Source organism: Siniperca chuatsi, linkage group LG3, assembly GCF_020085105.1.
Source record: "Siniperca chuatsi isolate FFG_IHB_CAS linkage group LG3, ASM2008510v1, whole genome shotgun sequence".
NCBI lineage: Eukaryota > Metazoa > Chordata > Actinopteri > Centrarchiformes > Sinipercidae > Siniperca > Siniperca chuatsi.
In genome coordinates, this window is record NC_058044.1 from 29,887,608 (window position 1) to 29,915,320 (window position 27,713).

The window sequence follows — 27,713 nt, forward strand, 5'->3', positions numbered from 1 at the left end:
TGTTCTCCAGTGACACCGCCATTACTGCGGTGGAACAGTACAGTATGACCAGTAGCTTTGGGGGATAATGGTAGTTAATATTAGCAAACTTTAGGTAGGTATTGCTGTGTACAGTAGCTGGCATTAATAGTTTTAGTGTTTCATACATTTCAAGGATTTTATCATCAAAATAAAACAAACACACTGTACCTCACCGGGAGACAGGTTTGATGCTTGTGGTCCCGTTCCACTCACTCTCACTCAGGTCACCTACTGATGATGTCTTTAAAAAGAGAATCATGGGAAATGAAGGGAAATTCACTGCCACTATCCTGTAATCTCGACTAGTGGGCGCTGTTCAACAAAACTCGCATAATCTCACTTTAAACCCTAGCCGATACAATTTTTCAGAGTTTGCTAGCTTCATCCATTATTTCTTGCTTGCTAGTCAGATACTATATATCATATAATAAGCCTCTGAAATATGAAATTGTAAAAGAGGAATTGCTTTTATTTTTGCAACTATATAAATATGCATAAACTCTGGTTGAGTGTAAGGCAATCTTTTTGAGATGAATTAAAATGAAAATGACTGCATGGAGCAGAGGCTTGTGGGTCCTGCCTTCTGTTTCTTCTAAGGGTGAAGTTTATTGTCGGAGCAGCTGAAAACCACACAGCACCGTACACGCATTTTGGTGATTTGCAGGTGAAAAGACATCTAGTCGTCAGTGAAATACTGAACAAAATTTGGTTGCAAAGTTAAAGTTTTTTTTTAGATGCTGACATATAATAATATGGGATTTTATGACTATGCTTCAGCATGTAGCAGGTTGTACAAGATCTGCAGGAGATACAAAAACAGCTAAAAATGAAAATACTTTACATAAATTGCAGCATAATTGCACAGGTTTACGAGTGAGATGGCACCACAGTGATGATGGCTTGATTACTTTTGCCTACAACCTGGATTAGTCTGTACAGACACATATGAATGCCCATGCATGCACACGGTATGGAAATTTGCTCACACCAATTACATGCGCAACATGTGGACAATGAATTAAATCACTTTGCCGATTGCTAATTTTACTCACAATAGCTCAGATGTTGTTGATATACGTAGCATAAGCGCTCGAACACCTGTGTATCGTGTTATGAATGTCAGCCTCATTGTTTGTCCCACACCGCCTCAAAAATACAGCATGATCGTGCCGAGGCTAAGCTCATTACCTCTCTGTCTGTTCTCACTTTCTAGTCTATTCCTAAATCAGCTCTTTCTCTCCGAGTTTGTTAAAACCTCCTACCAGGCCAGACAGACGGGGGGATTACAGAGAGTTGATGGATGTGAGAGTGGGTGGAGAAGAATGACTTGTTTTATAGCAGGAGATAGCCCCTTTGGGTAGTTTTTAATTAGAGAACACACGCTCCTCTCCAAATCTCAAATGCCAGTATTGCACTATTCATTTGTAATGTGTTCCTGTGTGCACCGAGACAGTACTCTTGTTAGACCCAGGCTATGTCTGTTTTGGAATTTTAATTCCTCTTCTCTTCTCTTCTCTTCTCTCCTCTCCTCTCCTCTCCTCTCCTCTCCTCTCCTCTCCTCTTCTCTTCTCTTCTCTTCTCTTCTCTTCTCTTCTCTTCTCTTCTCTTCTCTTCTCTTCTCTTCTCTTCTCTTCTCTTCTCTTCTCCTCTCCTCTCCCCTTCTCTTCTCTTCTCTTCTCTTCTCTTCTCTTCTCTTCTCTCTCCTCTCCTCTCCTCCTCTCCTCTCCCTTCCTTCTCTTCTCTCTCTCTTCTCTTCTCTTCTCTTCTCTTCTCTTCTCTTCTCTTCTCTTCTCTTCTCTTCTCTTCTCTTCTCTTCTCCTCTCCTCTCCTCTCCTCTCCTCTGCTGTCAGTCTGTAGTTTAGAGTTTTGTCCTCACCTTTCTCTCTTGGATGAGAGGAAAGAAGAGAAGCAGGCATGATTTAGTGACCTCTGCCTGCCAGTGTTTTTCAGCCAGCATGATAGGGTATCTCTCCCTAACTTCCAAACTCGAATTCTTTGTATCTTACTCGGCCTCATAAATTCAAGTACGTTTAATTGATGTGACAACGCAAGGTTACAGACAGTCATGCTGTCCTCGCTGTCCATACTGCTTTCTATGTTGCGTGTGTTCTCATCTCTCTTTTACTGTCTGTCTGTCTCTCCTCTTGCCTCTCATCTGACCTTCCCTTCATCTCTTCCAGTCTTTTTTTTCTTTCTCTCTCTCTTCTTTCTCCCACTACAAAGAACTTGTGATTAGATAAATGGGAGGAGCACCTCTCACATGCTATACCAGATATCCAAACCCACTACCTCCGACACTCAGCGCTCGATTTAAGCAGCACTTAAATCCAGAAGAACTAAACTGCAACTTTCACCGCAATTGGACTGCAATAAGATGTTATTTGGGACTCTAAGGAGAAGAATTTATCAAATAAGTTACTTGCAGACAACGTTTTCGAAGATTTTAGAAGTGAAATGAGATGAGTTTGTAGTTCTGGAGTTAAGCAGGATCTAGAGCTTTTTTTTTCCCAGAAAAGGTTGAATAGAGGTGATTTTTAAAGTAACACATCAAAAGAAAAGGGAATAAATGCCATTAAAGACAAAAAGTGCCCAACTCTATGTGAAGTTGATAAAATTGCCTCCACCTTGACAATGTCCTGTTTACACATGAATGCATACAGTTATATGATTTATATAATAAGGTGGCAATCTGAAAAGTGCCATTCTGCCTAATTGGAACTTTACTTTTGATACTTAAATACAGTTTTCTGATAATGCTTGGGAACATCATGGTCCTGCTACTTTCCCCAAAGTAAAGGATCTGAATACTTTTCAGTTTTCCACCACTGCAATTAGAAATACTGCTACAAAGTTGGGTCATATTAGGTTGAATGCAAAATAGTAACACCTCTGACAATCAGCACATTGATATGAGTTTTCACAGCAACGTGAGACAAGTAACAGAGCTCCAAAGAGACCAAATAAGCTGTGCCTAAATAGGAAGTGCATCAGTTTAAAACATAACATATTTAAAATGTCAACAAGAGCAATCTAAAAAATCCTAACAAGCCGTGGCAGAGGCAGACAACGACAGACAGTCACAAGCTGAAGCTAAACAACATGGATATGACGGATACTGTATATAAAGCATGAAGGGGTTGGGAGTACTGATCACGGTCTTGCCGTGACGTAGCCGAGAGACATGTCAGACAATGCGTTTAATCCTGACCAATCATAGCTTGTGGTCCTGGGCAGGAAGTACTAGTCAGTATGTCGTAGACATTGTCAAACTAGATGAGAAAAGGCAACAAAAAAAAAAAAAAAGTTAGGCATTTAATTGGAGATTTATTTGTCTTCCACTGTGACACACTTCACAGGATAAAGCAAATATTCGTGCCTGATGGTGATTTTTTTGTTTTATTTTTGTTGGCGATGGGATTTAGAGAAGAAGAATTACAAAACCTGCACACATGAGAAAAGAAACTGATTTAAAATGTCCACAGTTTCCATTACGTCTCTGTCGTCTCAAGGCACACTTTGATCAACTACATGGAGAAGCAAAAAAAATAAAACGTTTGAAAATATAGTTTAAAAAATAAGTAAAATGAAATGAAATGAAAAATTAAATCAAAACTCTAAATTGTTTACTTAAATAAAAAGTTTCACCTAACCGTTAAATGTCTATGGGTAGAGGGTGTTGTATGCTGTACAGATTGTAAAGCCTCTTGAGGCAAATTTGTGATTCGTGATTTTGGGCTGTATGAATACTATTTACTTGACTTGACTAAATAAAAAGGGGTGGACCAAAAAGCAAACAAAACAAAGAGGAGGGGGAAAACTGCATGAAAAACAACAAAAAAAGAAGGCGATATCAGATAACCGCTTCGATATTCTCTGGAAGTTGCACCCCGACGCTCATTTGCATTCCTCATGTTTGGTGGATCGGGACATTTTTGGACTGATGTCAGAAAGCCTGGTCCTGGCTTTAATGGGCACACAGGTTTATCGCTAACGTCATAGTTTTATATCGTCTTCCTGAGTTGTTGTGCTCAGTTCAGATGCCGTTCACATGCATGAACAGTGATAACAGTGATAGTTTTCTATGCAAACCATCATAAGTGAGTTTAGATAGAAACACAGAACACATGCTGAGGTAAGATTCATCTTTTCGGCCCACCAAAAAATGCTTCCTGAATACGGCTGTCAAAAGATTGTGCTAAAGCTGTTATACACATTGTGAAGTGGAAGTAGTAGTTTGAACCCAGAGATGGTGTAGTTGTGGAAACCTCTGCCTGAGGAAGCGCTGTGCTCCAGTCAGCTTCCTCTTCTGGCTTCTCTGTATCCCTGCAGGCTTTCACTCCGTCTCCCTGAAAGAGGAAAATGCTCCGGGGGGTGAACTGCCCGCTCTCTGCTTAGTTAATGGTTAGTAAGACGTCATGATCCAGAGGACTTGACTTGAGTCAGGGATAAATTGGATGCGTTCCTTCCGTTCCCCACCCATAATGCATCTGCTAAATGAAAATGAATCATGGGGGAGTGTGTTCAGGAATGAGATTGGCCATTGATTTCAAGTCTTCATTTGAGAGTGTGTTAGAAGTGTGTGGGTTTTTTAATGTGTATGTGCAAATACACGTGTGTCCTAAGTGCTGGGGAAGAGGAAAAGGGATTTGAAACCCTGAGAAGGATGGACTGTTGAAGAATAATATTGATCATGGTTTGTGTGTGTTCGAGTGTGTGTTCTGTCACGGCATCTGTTGTATCCTAGTGATCTGGCGTTGACTTCTTACCATGCATCACATCCCATCTCCTCTATTTGCTCTTTATGTCTTTATGTGCGTGACTTTGTGTGTCATTGTCGTGAATGTCCTGGTCTACCTCGAAACCTGATTTGAGTTATTTAATATTGATCATATGTCAATACTGAGTCCTGACTGGGGTTGGGGTTTGATGGAATTTTAGCAAATCTGAATCCAGAATCAAACCTGCTTATTAAATGTGAATCCTTTCTAATCCTTTATTGAATCCACTTGGGTTCAGTATCTGTACTTTTCATCAGCTGAAAAGGCAGAAGCAGCACAGGTTTGAGTGGTTGCCTCATTAATGTTGACAACCTGTAGCTACAACCTGAAAATGGGATGAGCAAATATGTATCTGGCACATTGAAATAACTAAAATAGATACTTACTTTTGCATACATTATTTTTTATGAGATGCACTGCACACACCAGCTTGCAGTGAGCACTTTAACCAGACAACATCCAAGTTTCATTTTGGCCTTTTGGCAAGTAACTTATGGAATTACCGCTAATTAGCTACATCTGATATAATCGGTGATGTTTGCCATTTAAAGGTGGGGTATGCGACTCTAATCCAATACACGTCTTTTTGTCAAATTCAGCAAATATCTCCTCACGGTCCGCTAGCTGTCCATTCTGTGTGCGTTGAAAAACAATCTGGTGTTTGTACACAGCCCTGGCTCTCTAAAGAGCCTGGCTCGCCGGCTCAGTCCTGCTCGCCGGCTCAGTCCTGCTCGCCGGCTCAGTCCTGCTCGCCGGCTCAGTCCTGCTCGGCCCATAGACTTTACAATGAGATGGCCGCACAAAAATAAATATAGCTTCTCTAGCCTCTGAGAAATGTTTACAAAAATCAAAGCTTAATGGTTTAAAAAATCATAATACAAAGAGTAATAACTCTAGGTGTCCTGTTAACATTTTACAGATGTGTCTTTTATAATGGCGGTCTATGGGGAATCAATACATGTTTCCAAATATTTTGGGAGGAGGGAAATGCATTTAACATGTTTGTTAGCTCTAAAGGATACACACAATGCATTTTTTTTTGTGAGAAATAGTGACTGTAAACACAACTATGTTTTGATAAACCAATCCCAACTCAAGATCCACTTTCAACCATATCACATACTTTAAGCCAACATGGACAAGAAGTCCTGAGAGTGCTATGTATGACAGCTACTGAGCTTGCATGTCAACAGATCCATCTCCATGACAACTTAGCAAGCTCCATCCCCTGATGAAGACTGTGTGACATATTTGACAGCTCTGTGAAAAGCTAGTAAGTAGGCCTTGAGTTGGGATTTTTTTTTGTCAACTTACTATTTCCAAGGACAAAAATTAACTTTCATGCCTAACAGTGATACTTGTTTACAAGAAAACTCAACAAATCATCTCAGCTTTACATTATTGTTTTTTTTTCACAAAATGACAACATAAACAAAATTATCATAAATGTGCTGTGCAAATTTGAAATACATTAAAGAGTGAAAAAACGTGAGCAATGTGACAAACAGTACTTGAGGTTAGAAGTAACTGTAGTAGATTGACAAAATCACAATTCCCCTTAAAAGTAATATATATCTTAACATATTCCTCCTATTGAAAACAGCTGTTACAAAGACCTCTGGAATCACTTTTCAGACATTACAAGTGCTTAAAGCTCTCCTCTCCTTTCCAGACTGCAGACATTCTTGCTGCTTGTTAACTTTTTTAAATTTATAACACGTTGCCAAAAGGTGCTGTTAAATTTCTCAATTTGCTAGCAAGTGTTAATTAGGAAGCAGTTGAATGACATCAAATTCTCAACCACTGTTCCACTGTTCCACTGGAATCACAGTTCTTGAAATCAGAACAGGAAAGAGTGGAAAACTGCGTAAGTGTGGTTAAGTATTCTCATCTTGTTGACTGTCGGCTTTGCCAACAACTCCATGAGAAATGAATGGACTTTTGGGGACTTAGTTTTGTTTCCCGCAATGTGAACGAGTAACAGAAAATGAAAACATTTATTCTTCCTTGTGTAAACCTACGAAGCTGCTTAGTAACCACTACAAAACGTGGTTGCTTCCACACTGCACAGAAACAGCTCTTCTCAGCGTCTCAGATGAGATCTTGATGCAGGGTGATGCAGGCGACTGTTCTGTTTTGGTGCTGTTGGCTCTCAGTTCAGCTTTTGACACTGTAGACCACAGTATCCTAATCAACCGATTGGTGGGTATCTTTGGGCCAGCCCTGGAGTGGTTTACCTCTCAGTTGCTGCTGGTAACTATGTGTCTTCATCTGAAACTGTATTGTGGTGTTCCCCAAGGTTCTTTCCTCGGTCCTATTCTGTTTGCCTTGTATATGCATATAAGATAATAAGTCACTTATCCCCTGTCACTGCTATGCAGATGCTATTCAATTATACATCTCGTTTGAGCCTCAAAATGTAGCAAAATTGATTTACATACTGTCTAAACTCTATAAAAAATTGGATGGCAGATTTCAATTTCGTACAGCGTAACGCTGACAAAAGAGAAGTTCTTCTTTCTGCCCCTGCCAGGCATGTCCCTAAGGTAATGGATAGTCTAAGTTCTCTATCCTCCTCTGTTCAATCTTCTCTATGAAATCTAGGTGCCACTATGGACCAGCCACTGACTCTTATACCAACATCTTAAGTGTTTGATTCTGTCCTGTTTTTTCCAGCTGAGCTTCATTGCAAAACTCAGGCCTATTGTGTCTCAGGCTCAGATGGATATGACTATTCATGCTTTGATTTCATCCCATCTTGACTGTTGTAACTCCCTCTTCACCGCTGAATTGCTTATGAAAAATGGAAATGCTGCTGCAACATTTCTGACCAGGTCATCAAAAAGGTCTCATGTGACACCAATCTTTGATCAGATTTGATTTGATCACCACTGTGGACAACTTTAAAAAGCAGTTTAGACTTGCCTTTGTGTATTGTTTTAACGTACACTTTGTGTACTTCATCTCCTCCTCCACTGTCTCTTTCAATGTTTCTCCTTTATCTTTCCTCACTTATTTCCCTTCTCTTCCTATGTATGTATGTCCTTGTACTCATTCTCTCCTCTCCATTGTCCAGGAGTTATGACGCATTCCTCCCTCACACCTCCTCCTGTCCTAATCTTCCACCTCTGCCTCTCTCCTCCCAGTCATCTGTCTGTTCCACTCCGTCTGCTGCGAGCAGGAGACAGGCGACAGACTCACTCAACCTTAATGGATAAGCTGCTCTATTCCCCTCACTATTAGGATCAATAGCACTCACTGGAGACCGCACAGCACAACGCGAGCAGTGTACAACACCGGCGTCCTTGGGGTTAAACACTTTAAGTGTGTCAGAGTGGTGAGGATTGGTCAGCTGAGCGTGTGGCCTGTGGGACGTCTTGTGTGTGTATACATGCATGTGTGAGCATGTGTGAGCATATTTCGATCTGGCTCAAACGGAGCAGTTATACACTTCATGCAATTATATTTCAAAATGTTTGTGTTCATACACAAAGAAATACAGCGGCAGGAGAATAGGAGGAGTTTTTCTTTTTCAGGACTACACAGTCTCTGCTCTATTTTTTTCTCTCGCCATCATCTTACCCCCCCCCCCCTGAATGCACTGTCTGACTCACTTGTGTCCTCACACGCTTACTCATGAGGTATTATCAAGGTGGGGTCCGGCTTGCTACAGTAATAGCTTTGGGAGGGCCTGACTGTACATGACTGGGATGAATAGAGCGGGCCAGTACAGCTGTAGCTGCTGTAGCTGGGTGATGAAATGTGTCCACTGCATCACTTCCTGGAAAAAGAGGAAGGAAATGAAGAGGATGGGGGGATCCCTAGGGAGGTGAGGAGGTCAGAAACAGGGGAGTGCAAGGTCAACGGTGCACCGGCCATCCCCTGATATCTCCGACTTTAAATAGTCAATATATGAGGCAGCGGATGCAATTTATTGGCATTTAGGTTAAAGCAAGGTGTACAATCTGACCTCAGAGCCATTTTTATGACCAGATCGAACTGTGGCGTCTTTTTTTATACTCCTTCCATAAAATCTTATTACAGGAGTCAAGCTTTGACAATAGTCAGTGCCTCTCCTACTCTACTATGTAAGATTGAATTTTCTGACTATGATCTGATTAAAAAAAGGAGCCACGAGCCTCACAGTGCAGCACAGGAATCAATCCCATCAATCAAAGCTCAGAAAGCACACAGACTGTGAGCAGATCCCACCATCAGCCACAGTTTCCTCCCCTCTGCCTGCGTTTGAGGGATACCGACTCCTGTCTGCGGAGCAAAGTACTGCAGCTCAGTGGGAAGTGAGACTCCAAGCTGATGTCACTCTTGTGCAATCAGTTGCTCCTTTTTGAAGCTGAGTGCCCTTGATGTTTAATGTATTTGAATGGACCTTCAGCTAGATCGCTGGTCTTTTTGTTTGCTTTTTGATGTGTTGAAATGTCCCGCAGAATAAAAACTGCACAAACATGGCTATTTCTCTCCCAAAAGACTGATATCAAAGGACAGACAATCATAACAGCTTTATGACATTTTTATGTGTCAAAACAAGTACTTTATGTGAACACATTTACACAGTTGTAGACATTTTAGGCTCTTTCATACACATGGGAACTGCCCTGTGTAACTCCTCTACAGAGCAGCTTCTTTTTGGTGTTATACCCTCTAGGTCAGTGGTTCCCAACATGTGGAACAGTAGAACGGCTATTTTTGCGTTTCCATTGTGAAAATGGAATCCAAGTGGAGGGTACCTAAAGAACCAATCCATACGTCCCGTTTTTTCGTTACCCCTCTGTTAAGGTTCCAAGCAAGCTGAGCTGATACTAAAAGGTGGAGTTAAAACACAGCAGATCACTGTTTGGTGAGTGGGAACCAGAGTCGCCTCGTCCTAGGCGTTCTGATGTGGAGCGAATGAGAGAGTGTGAGCCAAAGTGACTGTGAATATGAGCGGAGGAAAAGGTTAGCAGTAAGTTGTCAATCCGGCAGTAAATGTGCAGTGGAGGTTAACGTTACAGTGTGTCAGTTAATAAATGCTGCAGCTTCTCACGACCAAGAAAAGTTTCGTCTGTTGTTTCCCAACTGCTGGAAAGTGAAGGAGGTTAGCCCCGAAGCCTCGGTAACAACCTAGGCTACATTTAAGAGTACTGTCTGCGGTGGAAACGCAAAACAGATCTAGGGTTTAGGTAGATGTAGGTACGGGTTTCAAGGGTACTATACCGAAAGTGTTTGGTGGAAACACGGCTCGCGAGATGAATCGTAGGGTCACCGGGGTAGAATGTAAGAAAAAAAGTTTTGCTATGTTTATTTTTCAGCCTCTCCTATAAAATTCTCCTCCTCACCTATAATTCCCTCTATGCCCTTACCCCCCAGGACCTGTATTGGACCTTCTCCATCCCTACACTGGTCTTTAACATTATCTCGCCCTTTATCATATTATTTTTTTTAAATCAAACAACTATCAAAATAATTTGTATTATAAATAATATGAATACATTTCTCTGAGCAACACTTCTGTTTAAGTGTATGGAGGGAGATTGTTTTAACACATGCTTGTGTAACGGACCTGCTTCATCCTCCAGACTGTAGTCTGGAAAGCAGAAGTGAGACTCCTTTACTGCTCCAGAGCTTAGTTGTAGCTTACTTCGGGGTTATAACCTCATCGTCCCTGTGTTCAGCTGCTGGTAAATACAACTCAGGAACTCTGCTTGGCTCACATGGAGCTGTAGCATTTATTTTCTGGCAAACTGTACATCAAACTGAATATTCATCGTTATATTCGTGGTTTACCACTAACCTGACTGCAACGTCCAGCACACCTGCCTCCCTGTGCGCAGACACACCCACCACGTCTCACACACCTCACAGAGTGCTCCCAATGAGGCTGCAATACCCCGCTATTTGTGACATTATTTACAGCTGCAATTCTCCAACATTTGAATCGTTTTGTCTATCCGAGTGCCTGGACACGCATGGTTAGTTACATTGCTTAAAACTGTGGAGCAATGCTGACTTGACACAGCACAGCAAACTCTGACTGATAGTAAATTAGGTCGGTTAGAGAGTCATAAAGTCGGTTTTGGTTACTTTTTGATTAAAAAAAGAGACACTCTCCGAGGAAACACAAGGGAAATTTGGTACTAAAGACACTATACCTTTGGAAGATACCCACTTGATTTGTCTAACTCAGACGGCTGAAGCTTCACATTAGCTTTGGCTGAACTTTGGAGTGCATTTTTGCTCAGAACGAGGACTATGGATTTTGTCCCCCATCACTTACATTGGAGTCACGCTAGGAAGGGATCTCTTTCAAGGCCAGTATAGACTGGAGTGACAATTACAATTACAACCAATAATCCATTCATATGTACATATGGGCAAGTGAGTGTTGTTTAAATATAGGCTTAAATTTTTTTTTATCTATCCTTTAAAGGATCACAAGCAGAAAAGTTTAAGGACCACTACTCTAGGTAATGCACTGCATTTGCATCAAACTACTAACAGAAAAGACAGAAATCCCAGATTTCTACCAAGCTACATTATCTCTTATTCTACTCCCCAGTAACTCTCCACATGGTGGCGTGCTTCACAATACAAACAGCTACAAATGGAGTTCTCTCCACCCTCAGCTGCTGTATCCCGGTCAGCCACTGGTCCACTCTCCACTCACAAACCTTCCCAGGGCTTCCCTTCCTCTACCAATGTAGCAGATGTCTTTTCCTCTGTCTTTCTGTATTTATGTCCATTTTGGTGAGATCTATTTCCACCAGATGGTCCAAAGCCTCCTAGACCCCCCCCCCCCATCTTCTCTTTTTGTGAGACTTGATTTTTTTCTTGCATTTTTATTGAGTCAATTTGCATGAGATGTGGGCTGTGATTTATCTGTCTGGGCCTGTGGTATAGCAATCATATAACTATCAGCCTAAATGGCATTATCTGTCCTCTGCAGACAATAACGTTGACAAATTTCTCTATTAATATGCGCATACCACATTTCAGCCATGATGAAAATATTGGCCACAGCCCCCCATAGGCTACCGTAGTGTGAGACACCAGTGATGTTATCATCATTCATCATGCCCCCTCATAACCCTCCCCATGAATAACAATAGGGATCGACCTTGGCTTGTGCCTCGAGGAGAGAGATGCTGCAAGATTATCAGATTATTACTGGGATAAGTCATGAAGTCGTGTGATTGGTCAGTTTTTAGGCTCCTCGACAGGCCAGCAGGGTTGACGGCGTGAAGACAGATTTGGTGTTTTTGGGCTGATTAGGAATAAGTGGGTGAGGGTGGAGCTCTGTCACTGATATTAACAGGAAGCCTATATTTAGAGGAAGACTGTGTAACATCTTTTGAAAGAAGAACTAGCATTCCTTTTACAAATGAAAGGTTGAATTCATAACTACTAAAACGCGCCCTTGCTCGATTAGATACACTCAAGGGTTGAGCTGCTACAGCCTTATTTGGTCTGGTATGACTAGTTGCTTATAGTGGCTAATGTTAGCAAACTTTAGATAGATATTGCTGTGTAACCGTTATTATTGAGTCACTTTTGCTTGATGTAGCTACTTGTGCTACAAGTACTTACTATATACATTATCCTATAATGGTCACTTATAGCCACTGTTCAGCAAAAGTTGCATAGTCTTGCTTTAAAACCATTATCAATTTTCAACCTTATCTCTATGTTGTATGATAGGTAATGTCGTGTAGAGCAGATGGTTAGTATGGATTAGGAGCTAGATGTAGGCTTAAGTGGAAAAGTATTGTATTTATTTGGTGAAAACAGAATATCTCTAGAGATATCACCTTGTGGTGACAGTCGTGAGGGGATGAGTGCCGGGTTTTGTTTGATTTAAGAATGTAAGCACAGTGAAACTGTCTGCAAGGTTTGTGCAGATTGTCCACATACAGCCCCACATTTCTGCCCGGCTGACTGTAGGCATGGATAGTACGCAGCGACTGCACGTGTGAAAAGGTCCGCCTATGCAGACACCCAGCGTAGTAATAAAACTGTGCACTTTTGTGTCTAGTATATGCTCCTCGCAAGGGTAGGAAACTTGTGTATTTATTTGCTTAAAAATCCCTCAGCTGCCAATTCTTTTGTATATCTGCAACCTATATGTGTCTCCGTGTGTACAATAAGTGTGTCTGCACTTGAGTGTACAGAATGGTGTTGAGGTTAATTGGTTCCTTGAACCCCATCTGGAGCGTTAATGCCCAAAGTGGGCTTTAGTCTTGTCATAGCCATGAGAGCTAAAAGACAGGGGACGGCTGAAGGTAATTTGGGGCTCTTGAGGGGCTTAGAGTAGGTGGGCTTGTGGATGGGAGGGTTGCTTAGGGATGAAGTGGGGTGTGGCGTTCAGGGACAAGATGAGACAGAGAGAGAGAGAGAGGATAAGGAGACAATCTCGGGAAGTGTTTATTTACTGGTCTTGCAGGCTAGCCTAGCAGGGGGCCATTGAGAGTCATTAATTTGCAGCCATTATGCTAATACTTGTAAACACATTGATTATCCCTTTATCTGCCAACCCACTCATATACTCTTAATGAGTAGATCTGTTGCCTTCGTGGACCAGTCTTTAAGTTTCTTTTACAGTTTGAAGCTACTGAAAGTTTACATAAAGAATGTAGTTTATAATTGTCCACACACAAATTTAATAGTAATAATAATACTAGACTTACTAGAACACTAATTCTAATACTAGAATTTGTGTTTTATTTTTATCATAATGTCATGCTGTTAAATATTTAGGATTCATTGGGGTTTTCTTTTTTCAAGAAGATTTCTCTTTGCAACAAAATAATATGCGAAATTGAGTTTTCCCACCTTTTCTTACCAATTTTAGTATGCAAGAGGGATGGAGTCATACAGTATGTGTAAAAACAAATGGCAATTTCAAGAAATTTTGTCTGTCTGTGGGGAAAAAAACTGAGCAGTAGTATCTACTATTTAATCAGAGCGAGTAATATTCTTTAAGAGGCTTAATACAGCTAGCAACCTCATTTCTTTCACCCTTAAAAGCCAACATGACTCCTATGTCCTGTAGGTACCAGTCAAGGAATAAGTGGTTAGACAGTATGAAAAACAAAAGGCACGATTTACTCATTTTCATGTGTGTAATTGTGTGAATTTGAGGGACTGCATATAAAACACAGATTCCTAAGTTTGCTGTATACAAACTCATTCATGAGCAAACAGTTTAAAATACCTTGACTAACAACTAACACTGCAGTCAGCTGACCACTGAGCTGACACGCTTGACCATGGCCTGCCTCACCATACTCACTCACATCTGTTTTGGCTTGACAATCAATGTTGAGAGCTCAAAGCTCTGGAACGGCATGCAAGGAAGTGCTCCCGTTTCATGGAGCTGTAGTCAGTGAATACACTGTGACAAAATGTCAGTATGTGATGAAAAGTGGGACGAAAGGTGTGTGTGTGTGTGTTCTTATGTATGCAACTGGCCCATCTGTTAATGTTTTTGTTCAGGATATACCTTTCTTCACTATGTCTGACAGATTTATACACACACACTAACAGATATCTGCCATTTGGTTGCTTAGTGCATACTTTAGACTTAGTGTCACTAAAACATTGCTGCTGTCAAAATAACATCCATGTTTAATTGCACGTACTTGTGCATGAATAGTCAACATTTTAGCATGTAATAACCACACCACAAATATTTTCTTTTACTTAATTTCTGAAACACCGGAAAACAGGTGTATGAATGTAAGTCTCATTGCTGCTGGGCTCATAGTAGCTAAACAGAACTAATTTGGATGGTATTGAAATTCTGTATGTTCTTCATACTGAAAGTATACTTAAAAATTGTAAAATCTTTGTCAAACAAACTGTCACCAGGAGCAGTGTAGCATTTCTGCAATGGCTGGAAAAATGGCCTTGAGATTCCAGCCACATAAAGCACACTTTTCTCCACCACTGCAGAATGATTTCTTCACGTCACCTTTCACCCCCTGCTTCCTCCCCTCCATACCTCTAGGAGACGTAGGAAAGCTGGTTGCTCAGAGTTAGAGTCTGGACCCTGCGTTTCTGCTCTCCCTCCTCATCTTCTTACCCTCTCTCCACGTTTTGCCCTCACCTGCCCCTCTTTTGGGTCCTAATGCTTTGCAGATGCCACCAAAACCATACATCTAAAAGCCAAAAAAATAGCCACCTGCACTCCCACTGGCATGTCCTAATGTAATGTTAAATGTTAGCTGCTTAGCTTTGTACTTTGTTACAGAAATGATGTCTCTTCTTGCTCAAAACTAGGTTAATTTTGGTGCTAATTATCTGCTACTGTAATTAACTGCTTGTTGCTAGCATGGCTGACGTGTGCTTGGATGTCATGCAGGCATGTTGTTCTAAAGCCCTTTGTGATTGCTTAATGCTAACAACCACCCACATGTGACACAAGCTAACCTTTACTTTGACCTGCTTTCCATGACAACAGTAAAAGCACATGCTATTGATCCAATCAGCAGTTACTCTGTGTGTCGAGATTAACACAGGGCTTCAGCAGCTGTATCTTCTGTGACTGCATCTGATCATTTATCAAGAACAATTAACCCCAGAGAATCAAATACAGCACAGCTTCAGTTGAAGGCAGAGTGATTTGTGTACAGATCTATAGTTGGACCAAAAACTGCTTACGCCCCTGCCTTTCTCTTGATTGGGAGTTGTTTATAGAGCTTTGAGGTTGTGTTTTCCTTCCAAACCATGCACAGCATGAATAGCTTAACAGGCTCCCCGGGTACTTTTCATGCTGCTGCTGTTTTCCACCAAACAAAACTCCTTCACCGGCCCCTGTCCTCACCTCTTTTATAAGTTACAACCAGCCGTTTCCAGGTCCCACACTTACACCTATTGTATCGTCATTCTGCGTAGATCATTTACCGTTAGCTAACCCAGCAGGCATCCAGCTTGCATAAAAAAAAAAAAAAAAACTACATTTGTAGTTTGGCTGATGTAGGGGCAATCCTTTTACAGGTCACTTGTACTTTGGTTAACTGTCATGTATTGAGCAGGTTTTTCCTTTTATTCATACCAGATGTGTACCATTTCTGTACCGCTGAAAAAACAAAAACAAAGCAAATAGGCTGAAAAATCAATAAAATGTTCAATTATTTCATCACTGTTTGTCCTTCTGAGTTTTCCTGTTAATGTAAGCATCTATGACCGAGGAAGCAATTGTGGTATGTTTATTAGCCTCCAATTTCTAAAATAAGTATTTGTTTTGTGACATGAAAGTAAGTTTACTTTCCTTCCTTTGAAATTGAATTGAATTGAAGGAAGTACCTAATTTTAGACCTTAGCAACCCTAATTTTTGACAATGAGTTTGGCAAAAGACTGAGAGTGGGTGAGAGAAGAGTCCTGGTCAAATGGAAATGTGAACAAAACATTTCCCTGGAAATGCAAAATATTCTGTTGCCTGAACAGAGGATATCAGCATCTTTTAATGCCACTGTGGCAAGCCTACAGCGAAAAGGGCAAACATCCTGGCAAATATCCTGCCAACTCTGAGACTGGGTCTGTCCACAGCATACTTTCCACTGAGACACTTTCAGACACTCCGCAGTACAACTCACTGAAAGTCAATGGCCATTGACTTGAATATTATCCATTCCCTATTAGAGGTCGTGTGTCCTGCATGGCTCAAGATGGATGGGATGAGGCGAGGGGTCATGTCCCGCTCTCTGTGTGTCCCACTTTGGTGACAATGAAGCATATTCTGGTTGCTAGCACACAGTGATCTTGGTGGAGAGGATGGTATAAAGGCTTTATTCATCTGCTGTTGCCAGTCACAAAGAGACAAATACATCAGATCACAGGGGAAAGGATGAAGGGATAGAGAAAAAGAGAGCTAGGACATAAGCATAGTGACGCTAAGAATGTGGAGCTGTTGAAATGAGACATGGCTTTTGCTCATGCATGTGTGCTGTCTTACACTTTCTTTTTGTAGGGCCCTTGTGTCTCTTGATTAGCTTGAATGCGCTCACAGCAAGAGCCAAGAGGAGGTTTTCATTAACCTCATGCAGTGAGAGGGCACTGCCTTGACTTGGCTATGCTGCCCTAAGCTGTTTCTGCTCTCCTGGCACTGCAGTATAATCTTCGGGCCCTATTTGCGCTGCATCATACCTGCCGAGATGAGAGGTCCCTCATTAATGAAATGGGCTGTTTCACAAGGGCCAGTGAGCTGGTCAGCTGTCCCAATCAAGGCTGCTCTTGCAGCTGGGTAGTTGATCCTGAATCTTAGGGGAACATCCATGATCAGTTACACACCGCCTGTTTGTGGGCACACGTTCACTGACTTAACATCCACACCAATGTTCCTACATACACCTGCTTACCTCACACACATCCCTCTCTTATCCCGAGATGTACCGACAGTTGTCAGCTGCAATCTGGTACTCCTCTTCAAATGAGTCATCTTGCTCTGTCATCCACAAACCACTTCACCTTCTGGTCTCTATATCCCATGTTGCTGTCTGGGAGTTGATATTCTGCCTATATGGTGGTTATTTTTAAACCACAGGGGGGGTATTTCACATGGGAGAGAAGGTTCTAGTGGGGTTCAGCTCTTCACTACAGCAACGTGCTTTAGTTTTATTGCTTTGGCTGTGTCTGTTTTTTTAACGGTACTGCGGCAGGATGACTTGGCTAAATTTGAGGTTAGATGAGGGTTTTGATTAGGCCTTGGGGAGGCTGAAAGGACACATTGATTCTAAGTAGCACAAGAGAAAAAGAATGAGAGTAGGAAGGAAGGGAGGGAAAAAGATGTCTTCACCTGATCTCTCCCTTCGTCTGTCTTTTTTAACCCAATTGCCACGCTGCCTGAGTCCAAAAGTCACTATTGACAAGTGCAGAAGCAGACCCGCTCAGCACAGCAAACCTCGCACACAAGCACACTCGCAACTCTGTGTCACCCCCCATCTATAGCTTAGCCTTGTGGCATAATCCCATTAGAATCCATTAAGCGAGGCATCTTAAACTGATCCTCCTTCTTTCAAATGTGGGGAGAGGTCTCCTTCTTCTCTGACAGGACGAAGAAGGGAGGGAGGGAGGGAGGGAGGGAGAGAAGGAGTATAGGAAGAGGATGGTGGTGCCGCTTTGGAGTCACATGACTAATTTGTGTCTGTTGCAGGGAGTACGGGCAGCTGGCCAAAGTCATCCCTCCCTCTCTCTCCATCCTTCTCTCTCTCCCTCAAACACATGCATTTGTTAGTGTGCTAAAGCCGATTGCATTCATGTGTTTTTGCGTGAGTGCAGTTGCCAGTTTTTGCCGTTTAGGAGTGTCAAAATCCATATGTGGTGACTGCATGCTTTGTTCTTGACTGAGCGGCATCTGCTATCACTAACCATGTCCCTCCTGTGTTGCTTCTTCTTCAGGGACTATGGCTCCAAGCGCAAGTCGGGTAAGTCACCTGTTTTCCTTCACTATCCTTCCCTAAAGCTAACTTCACCCTCCTTTATCTTTCAACTTGTGGCTCTTAATAGAATCACTCCTTAAGATCCAAGGGGTGGACTTTATGCTGCATGGAGTATGACTCTTAAACTCTCTCTGTGTCTGTTATCCATGTGACGTCAATGTGTGGTTTGTTTACTTGTCTTGCTGTGGGACGCTGACTTACTGTCGACTGGGGTTGGTTCACAAATCTGTCAAGTCCTCTACTTCTGGCCGTAGATTTGCCTCACTGTCCAGGGTGGGGTTTCAGAATTGCCTGATAGTTCTTTGGAATGTCAAAAACATCATTAACGTATGTCCTGTTAAGAGAAAGCCTTATTCTCTGATGTGTCAGTCAGGACGTTTAAAGGATTGTTTGCCTCTGAGTCTTCAGCTGAAGTTCTATGTGTAGCTATTTGTATGACACATTTTTAGTATTCTTAATAATTCAATGAGGAAGAAGAAAGAATTATTTTTCTTTAACAGAGATGCTTTTGAAGGTATGGGTTTGTAAGGGGCTTTGGTTTTATCCTGATCTGTGTGGTCTAATTACCTGGGACTTGAGAGGTAAACAAAAGCTGTAATACTTCCATGTGCAATTCACTAGAATACAGAGTAAAAAACATCCAACCACAGGTCCTGGACCTGTTCTACTGTATCCAACATGTGAATGCAGTGGCACGGGCCAACAAGCCAACAACTGGCTTGTTTGACTATAAGACTATTCATCCATTCCTTACTGTCAAGGATTTTTAGCCCCATTAGCCATCTTAGCAAATGTATGGCTCTTAGAGGGCATTAGCTACAGTATAGCTGCTTAACAAAAGCATTTGTACATGTGAGTCACTAATATATGCATCTTGGAACGCTGTGTTAAGGCTAGGTAGACTGTGGAAATGTAGGGAAATATCAGTCATATCTCTTATGAATTATTGAAGAGAAAATGCAGGAAATGGCTTGTGGTTAATGGATAATATTATTCTCTTGCTACAGATGCCCTAAAAGACTACTTTGTCTTTATATTTAAGTAGCTTAACGGTGGAGTATGCGATTCTGGAGGAATCCAATACCATGACAAATACCATGATATAGAGCGAACAATGACACAGCAAGTTATATAACTAACGTTAGCTAGGTTGTAGGTTAGCCAGAGAGGACGAGACGGTTTCCCAGAGCCAGCACAGCAGCTCCAGACAGCGATACTCACAACTCTCCTGCTACTATAGCTAACATCACAACAACAGCATATCTTGGCAAACTAGAAAGTAAGCCGAATGTCCGTGGGCAAGTCATTTAACATTACCTGACACACAAATCATGGCTGGAATGGCTGGGATAGTGCTGTGCTGCTCTGTCCAAGCCACTTTGTTTGTTTCCCATATACAGAGCCAGGGCTGAGTACAAACACAGGATTTTTTTTGTCAGCGCACACACACACACACACACACTGAACGGACAGCTAGAGGAACGTGAGGAGATATTCGCTGAATTTGACAAAGAATCCGTGTATCGGATTAGAATCACATACACCACCTTTAAAGGTTGTGTTTGGGAATGGATATATCTTGAGGTAGCTTTTGGTAATGAGTAGGGGTACAGCAATGCAAAAAGTAGTTCATATGTTGCGTGCCCTTGATTTTTTTATCAAGTAAGTTTTTATCGAGTAAACAACTCTTGAAATTGATTGTGAGTTTTTGGACTAAAAGCAAGGAATCGGTTTTGTAGTAGCCCCAGAGGGAGCTCACTACCAATTCAATTACATCCACGTTCCTCAAAGTAGAAGCTGATTGCTGCTGCAGATAAGCCAGTGTAGTGCATTATGCTTTGAAACAGGTGGCTTTCATACCCTATGTGTCAGCCAACCTAAATCTTTGGGACGTTGCCCTGTTGGATGCCACTCCAGTGATCTCTGCTATGACCTGAAGTAACGTTAAGTCAGTCAGCGAGGCAAGAAGGTGTCTGAATGTCTATTTTTAAACCTTTGGACGCTGTGCATTGGTTTATATATATAAAAATTAACATTTATATTTGTACGTAAACAGAAATGTAAAATGACATTTTGTTGAGTTATTTGATATTACTCTTTCTTGGCAACCAACAGCTAGGCACAGTGACTGTGTGCAGCGTCTTGAGTCTTGTCACAGTGAGGTGCCTATTAAGAGATCCATACCAAAACCTGTTCACCAACCGTATCTGGCAACCCGCGCTGTAGCCAGAGACACTGCACAGACGTGCTGGACGGACGGATAAACTTCATTTGTCACAAAATATTTAACTCCCCCTATCACCACAAATTGTTAAATTCCATGTCTATTTGTGTACAGATTAAACAAATGGGATACATCATGTTAACTAGTGAGCTTTAGAGATGCTGGTAGGCATAGATTTAAACTTTAGACAAGGCCAGGCTGGCTGTTTCCCCCCTGCTTTCGGTCTTTATGCTAAGCTGCAACTCCTGGCCCTAGCTCCATACTTAATGAACACACATGGCGTTGATAAAGATCTTCTCATCTAACTGTCAGAAAAAAGCTAATAAGTGTACTTCCCAAAATGTTGAGCTGTTGCTTTAAGTTACTTTGAGCTGTGTTTTTTTAATGTTGTCTATTTTGCAATGATGACTATTGCTGCTTATAAAATCTACCCTGCCGTTCCTCTGTTCGTTCCAAACAAATTGTTGTTGTCGCTGCTGGAAACATAAATGCATCACTTCCAGTCCACCAGAGCACTTTTCTCAAGAAACAGAGTATATCTTGGACAGCAAATGTAAACTGGTTATTTGTTGACTCACCGCTGTGTAATATTAAGTCAGTAAAAGAAAGTAGCAAAGTGGAAGAAAATGTAACCGGCTGGGGTGTCCTGGTGGATGAGCTTCCTGAGATTCACACTATAAAAACCGCAGTTTTCCAGTTTGGGTTCATCTAGGGACCTTTGTTGTATGTCATGCCCTCTAATAAAGGCCTAATGCCATAAATGTCATAATCTTGATATACAGGATTTTCATTTTAAGACAATGTGACAAGGGTGAAGAATCATTAAATCCAAAATCATTCCACCTAATAATTCAAAAGAATTTTAATTAATGTTTTTTTTTTTTTTTTGGTGCCTCTCTACAGTAACAAAAAAACACTGATTCGTCTTACCTCGAGTTAGCGGGGGACATATATCAGACGTGTTGTTTTATTTTTTTTTAAACATAGGGCCAGGTCCAGGGAGTTTTAGGGGCTCTGTACTCCTCCCCTGCTCAGTACAGTGCGGATGGAGCTTGTATTCCTCCATGTGGGGGCCAGATTCGGAGGGAACGGAGGAGGGTGCTGTTTGGACTGCAGAGGCCACAGGGGTTGAGACTGTCAGACAGGCGCTAGTTTGTTTACGTGGCACAGTGGATAAGATTTCAGACTGATGTCGGAATGGCCAGTCATATTTACTTGGAGGGAGGCGGGCTGTGTCTTTATTATGCGTATATGTGTGTCAGGGTTTTTACAAGTGTAGGTTTAGTGGGCAGGGGCAGTTTGTGTGTGTGCATATCTGTTAACCTGTCTGTGCTAATGAGGATCTTAGAGCCAGGCTGTTGTTTGTACCATCAGGAGCTCCTCTGTCATGAGACACATTTACTGTATGTGACACTCACACCTAGAGCTGCAATGATGCAATCGATTAGTTGTCAACTATTAAATTAATTGCCATCTATTTTGATAATCGATTCATCGGTTTGAGTAATTTCTTAAGAAAAAAAGTCAAAATTCTCTGATTCCAGCTTCTTAAATGTGAATATTTTATGGTTTCTTGACTCCTCGATGACAGTACACTGAACATCTTTGGGTTGTGGACAAAACAAGACATTTGAGGAAGTCATCTTGGGCTTTGGGAAAGACTCGTTGACGTTTTTCACCATTTTCACCAAACAGCTAATTGATTAATCGAGAAGATAATCAATAGATTAATCGACAATGAAAATAATCGTTAGTTGCAGCCCTACTTATACCCTCCATTACCTGCTTCCATATAAGAACCCATAAGAATAAAAGCCTTCTCTATGTTGACCTTTACACATTTAACATCACATGGGTGATAACGTCAGCACACTCTTATCACATCAGTGTTGAAGATACAGTAAACGTATTGATTTAGGCAGAAAAATGATAATTGTCTTTTCCAGCTTTATAGCCTTGAGGCTTAGCGAATGCAGTATGACAGAGCACTGAGAGTAATTCCCTGGGGAGTGATGGTGTTGTATCTCTGCGGCTCGTCTGCACTAAATCTGAAGGAGGTGGTGTTTGTGAGTGAGGTGAGTCAGAGTAAAGAGTGGAGCACAGAGCGAGAGTACAGGAAGAAGAGAGAGTTTGGACAGCCCAGAAGTGGCAGTGCTCACTGTGGAACAGACCTGACCCTGAAGCGAGCACCCACACCATGTCACTCTCCCAGCCTTGATTGGGAACTGTTTGCCATTTCTAATGGCTTGTTAGCCGCTGTGTCGAATAGATTAGCTGTAATTTGTTGTTGGTTGCCTTTGTCTTGGTTCTTTGGGATGTCAAAATAGATTCATTTACGTATGTCCTGTTAAGAGAAAGCATTATTCTCTGATGTGGCAGTCGGGACGTTTAAAGGATTGTTTGCCTCTGAGTCTTCAGCTGAAGTTCTAGGCATAGCTTTTTGTATAGCACATGTTTAGTATTCTTAATAATTCAATGAGGAAGAAAAAAGAATGATTTGATCATTTAAGCTCCTGACTGTGTCTTGCTGTGTGAAGAATTTGCAGGGAGTGCCACCATGAGGGTGGAGGTTCAGTCTGGCTTTTTTTTTATGATAATTGGACCTATTCATAAGGTTCAGATCTTACTTTCTCTTTGTTTTATGTTTTTGTAGAGAAGTTTCTGGGATTACGTTTTTAATATGTACATAATGTTGATGCTGAATATCTCATATGTGTACTCCACCCAGATGAAACATTAGAATTTGAAAGATGTCTCCACTTCTTTTTTCTTACAGTTCAGCTCTCTTTCTCTATGTTCACACACCCCCTGATGTTGCTACAGTGTCCCATAGCACCCCAAATCCACAGATTTTCTCCCTTTTTATCACTGATGTTTTGAAATGTGGAGCCCAGTAAATGTCAGTGGGGGAATTTTTTAGCCACGCTAGCAATGTGGCTCTAGGAATGGCAATGTTAGTCGATGTGTTGGTGCAGCAGTTTAGTCCAGAAATATCTTGACATGAAAATTTGTGCAGACATTCACGGTGCCCAGATAATGATTCTTATTGACTTTGGGATCCCTGTCTTTTCATCTAGCGCCACCTGCAGCTTGACAACTATTGAATGGATTGCAATGAAATTCTGTACAGACGTTCATCCCCCCCTCAGGATGCACTGTAAAAAGTTTGGTGATCCTGTGACTTCTCATCTAGCACCATCATCAGGTCAAAATGTGTCCAATACTATTGGACCAGTTTATGACCAAATACCTGCAAAAGTAATGACATTTCCATGTGTTTCATAAGCAAATGATAGTATGCTAACGCACTGAACTAAGATGGTGAGCATGGTAAACATTATTATAGCCTGACCGATACTGGGCTTTTGAGGCCGATACTGACATCGATATTTGGGAGTTTAGTAACGATCGTATTTTTTTAATATAAACATATAACATGAACAAACAATCCTGATACAGATCCCTTAGATTTGTTTTTTTAAAGAAAAAATTGTGACCAAGATACACACTGAGCGGGACATTTTACAGTTGAAAAATCAACTCGTTAGAGCCCTCTGGTGGACAAACTTTATTTTTTGCCAAACTCAAACCTAGTTTAGCATTTCTGTACTGCAATTTCTTGTTATTTATTGGGCCGACATATACACTGATACCGATATATCTGCCAATTTATCAGCCTGGCCGTTTTAAACAACATACCTGCTAAACATATAAACATTGCCACATTGTCAGCATGTACCACGGTGTAACAGAGCTGCTAGCGTGGCTATAGATTCTTGTTTGTCAGTTGTGACCTCAAATTACAAAGCATTTGTCAAATACTTATTTGTATGCTCAGTATACTTATTTTGTTCCCTCAAATGAGGAATTTATACACTTGAATTACAAAAAAAGAAAATTCAACTTACTCAACTAATTTTTATTATTATTTGATATGTGAAGATACTTTATGTTGCAGCTGTTAAACACAATCTGGTGTTATCTTTGACATTGCTTAAATTGATTAGACATGGTGAATGTGATGTCAGCAACAGGGACTTTTCTTTCTTAACACAATCTACTAAGTCGACAGAAAAACAAGGAAGATGGCTAATAAGCCCCTCTAATCCAATCCTAGAAAGAAGGACTTCAGAGATGCTATCTTTCACCCTCCCTAGGCCCTCAGTTGCAGGGGAATGTAGACGTTTGGGGTCAGAATTCTAGGAACATTACCCTAAGAAGAAAAGGGACAGAGAATACACTGCTGGTTCTGCTGGTTTGTGGCGTCATCACAAACCTGAAAGGAATTAAGTATCCGTATGTGTGTGTATTTGTATAGAGGGGGAGTGGGTTAGCATGGAGGGCCCAGAGTGGAGAGGAGAGTTAATATTAATCAGATGTTGACTGCTACACCGAGAGCAGCCGGGTGGGTAATAATCACGGTAGGGCGTTAGTGAGCAGGGTTTGACCCTGGCTGACCTGGGATCAGCCCATATCCCTCCCTCTGGGGCCAACATCAATCCAGCAAAGCCCCTGAGGCTCTGGTGGATAGCGAGAGGGGATTTGGCTTTTATTATCTCACGTGAGTCAACGGAGAGGAGCTGTAGGCCTCACAGCAGGGTCAGTGCTCGTCAGGAGCCAGTACAGGATGCTGCTCATGAAGTATAAAACTTAGACTCTTCAAAAGATAACTTGACTATTTAGGAAACCGGCCTATTTTCAGATTAATGACCGTTAATTGTTGAAAATGTGCCATGGGTTTTGAATGTTTTCATGGACCCTAGAGTGATAAAACGAGATTTACTTGTTTATTGTTGAACGAAAGTAATGAGTTGAAGAGAAACAGGCAGATATTTTTGAGGTGGGATAAATGTTCTTTTAACTACCAGTTAGTAAGCCTGGTTCCAGACCTCTGAATCACTGCCCACATCTCAGCTGATGTACCCATTGATGGCTTTTTCTCCCAGTTACAGAAACAATCAGGGCTGTTGTAACTGAAAGAAATAACTCCTAAACTCACACATTTCTTTGATTAATGCAAAAAAAAAAACGTTAAGTTACATAATTCAATTCAATAACATTTTATTTATATAGCGCAATAAGTACCTAGAGGTGAAAAAATTAAAACCATTGTTAATCAAAAGGATGTCTAGATTAAAAGCAAAGAAAATCCAAGAGAAGTTGGACTGGATATCATTTATATCTCAAATATATCAGATATCAAATTTTGAATATCAGTGCCAAGAGTTTTGGTACTGATAACAAACCAATACTTTTTTGATGCCTTTATTTGGGGAATATAAACATGCTTCAATTCTTTTTTATTTTACAAAAAGTTCCAGCCATAGATTTAAAAGAGAAGAGAGAAATGTAAATGTTAAATGTGTATTGTTTGGAACGTCATTATTCCTGGACAAACCTAGGAGTAGGGTGTGAATGTGCATACTGTATATCTGTCAGGCAGGGAAGAGTGGAGCGAGTGTCTTGCAGTCTAAAGGAGCAAGGGTTTGAGTAAGAGATCAAAAATGGAAGGGGTGTTTTGTAATATTTAGTACCAATGCATTGGCAAGTTACTCACTTAAACACTGAGCTTAAAAACATAGGCCACGACTTTGTGCATCATTCCCAGATGAGGGGAATTTGCAGGAATTTATCGCTGCCTCTCTGTATTTTGTGTTCAGTAGGTGTGATAAAGGTGTGCTTTGCCATACTGTTGCTTCTGCATGCTGTCAAACTGAATAATCTCTCTCTGCTTCTCTTCTTCCTTCTCTTCGTCTGCAGTATGGATGTACGGTTTTACAGACAGCCCGAGGAAAGAGGCCTCAGGTAGCCTTGTGCATCTATGTCAACATGTTGAAAATGCATGTGCTACTGTGCTTGTGTGAGAGTGACATGCCAGCTGCATCCCTTTTGGTTTTTACACTTGAGCTTTCTCTCGACATCTGCTTTGCATGCGCTGTCATCAACCTCTCCTTCCACCCATCTGCTCAAATTCAGCCTCTCTTTCCCTGCAGTCTGTCCATCCATCTTTGCAGACCTGGTTGTCCAACACAACAGCTGGGCACAGTTTTCAGGGCCAGAACATGGACTTTAGGCCTGCATGTGGTGAAGCGTCTTAGACTGAATTGAGGTGTCACGTCTGGCTCTTTACATTTGTCTGCAACATGGCTGTAGATCACTGCCTGTGACAGGAGTAATGAGTCGAGAGAGAAGAAGAAGTGGAATTGAAATTGTCTCAAATAAACATCCCAAGAAAGAGCATGTATTCTTGCAGATATAAACACATATTTTGACACAAATACAATCACAGATTTGCCCATCTGGTGAACATTTAGTCAGTGCTCTTTGAGACATGTAACTGTAATTGAGGCATTGCTGGGGAAAGACACAGATTTGTTGTTTCCTTCATTTGGAACTATCAGTGTGTCAGTACGAGTTAGGAACAACAAAGACAAATCACCAAAAAATTACCATATTTCTTGCGGACGCAAAGTGTATAGAACTTAGACAACAACACTCTCCCCTAATTTTAACAAGAAATCTTGTGCAATAAAAGTATTGGAATATTGAAGGCAGACTGTAACAGGTCTTTAGGATTCATGTTATTTCTCAACAAGGCGTGGTTGCCATTACAACAGCATAAAGCTTTTAATAGCTGGATCTGTGCTGCTTTATTACCTCAGGCTGACTTTGATTGCTCCCTGCACATAGGCTGCTTACGTTCTCTTCAATATGTTCCTTTTCTTTATTTCGCCTCCTAGGAGAATGCTAAAGAAAGACAGAGATGAATGCCCAGCATCACACAGTGGGGAAGTAAGGTTACGAGCATTCCCTGGTGTTCCCTGCCTGTTGATTTGAGTAACAACATGTAGAGATGCTTAATTGTGTTTTAATCACTGTGCAAAAGCTTTAGCCTAGTTCTTATTCATCCAGGCTTAATACATGAGTGTACTGCAACCTGTTTCATTCTCATGAAAACAAAACAAGGCCACTGAGAAGATATAGTATTTAGATGTGAGCTGCACAGTAAACACTTGGACTTCATCTTTGATTAAGAGCATGCTTTGATTGATGATTGGTTCTAAGCTAGAGCGATCTTCTCTTAGATCTTAAAGGACAGTGTCATCTAACGTGCAGGATATGCTCAGCTCAACTCAAGGTCCAATCCCATTTACAAAATGACAAAGAGGCTGACAGCAGAGAATTCACCGTCTCAGATGCAGTCGTAAGTGGGAAGATGGAGGGATTTGCTGACAAAGTATGATACTTTTCTTCTCAGC

The 27,713-nt window shown here is 41.3% G+C and overlaps 1 protein-coding gene across 7 annotated transcripts in view; it reads left to right on the forward strand.

Annotated features, from left to right (window-relative positions):
- Window positions 1-27,713, forward strand: part of sh3pxd2aa (SH3 and PX domains 2Aa) — a 107,535-nt gene that overhangs the window by 36,472 nt on the left and 43,350 nt on the right. For 3 of the 7 annotated variants that reach the window (XR_006377536.1, XM_044191246.1, XM_044191247.1), the window contains exons 6-7: window positions 18,190-18,215; window positions 26,215-26,259. Coding sequence is in view for 4 of the 7 variants with exons in the window: in XM_044191246.1 (XP_044047181.1) it covers window positions 18,190-18,215; window positions 26,215-26,259 (71 nt within the window). In the remaining 3 variants the exon portion in view is untranslated. Of the gene's footprint in view, window positions 1-17,936; window positions 18,060-18,189; window positions 18,216-22,406; window positions 22,530-26,214; window positions 26,260-27,713 lie in introns of those variants that run through there. The other 4 variants (XM_044191248.1, XM_044191250.1, XM_044191251.1 and 1 more) reach the window with 3 other exon arrangements.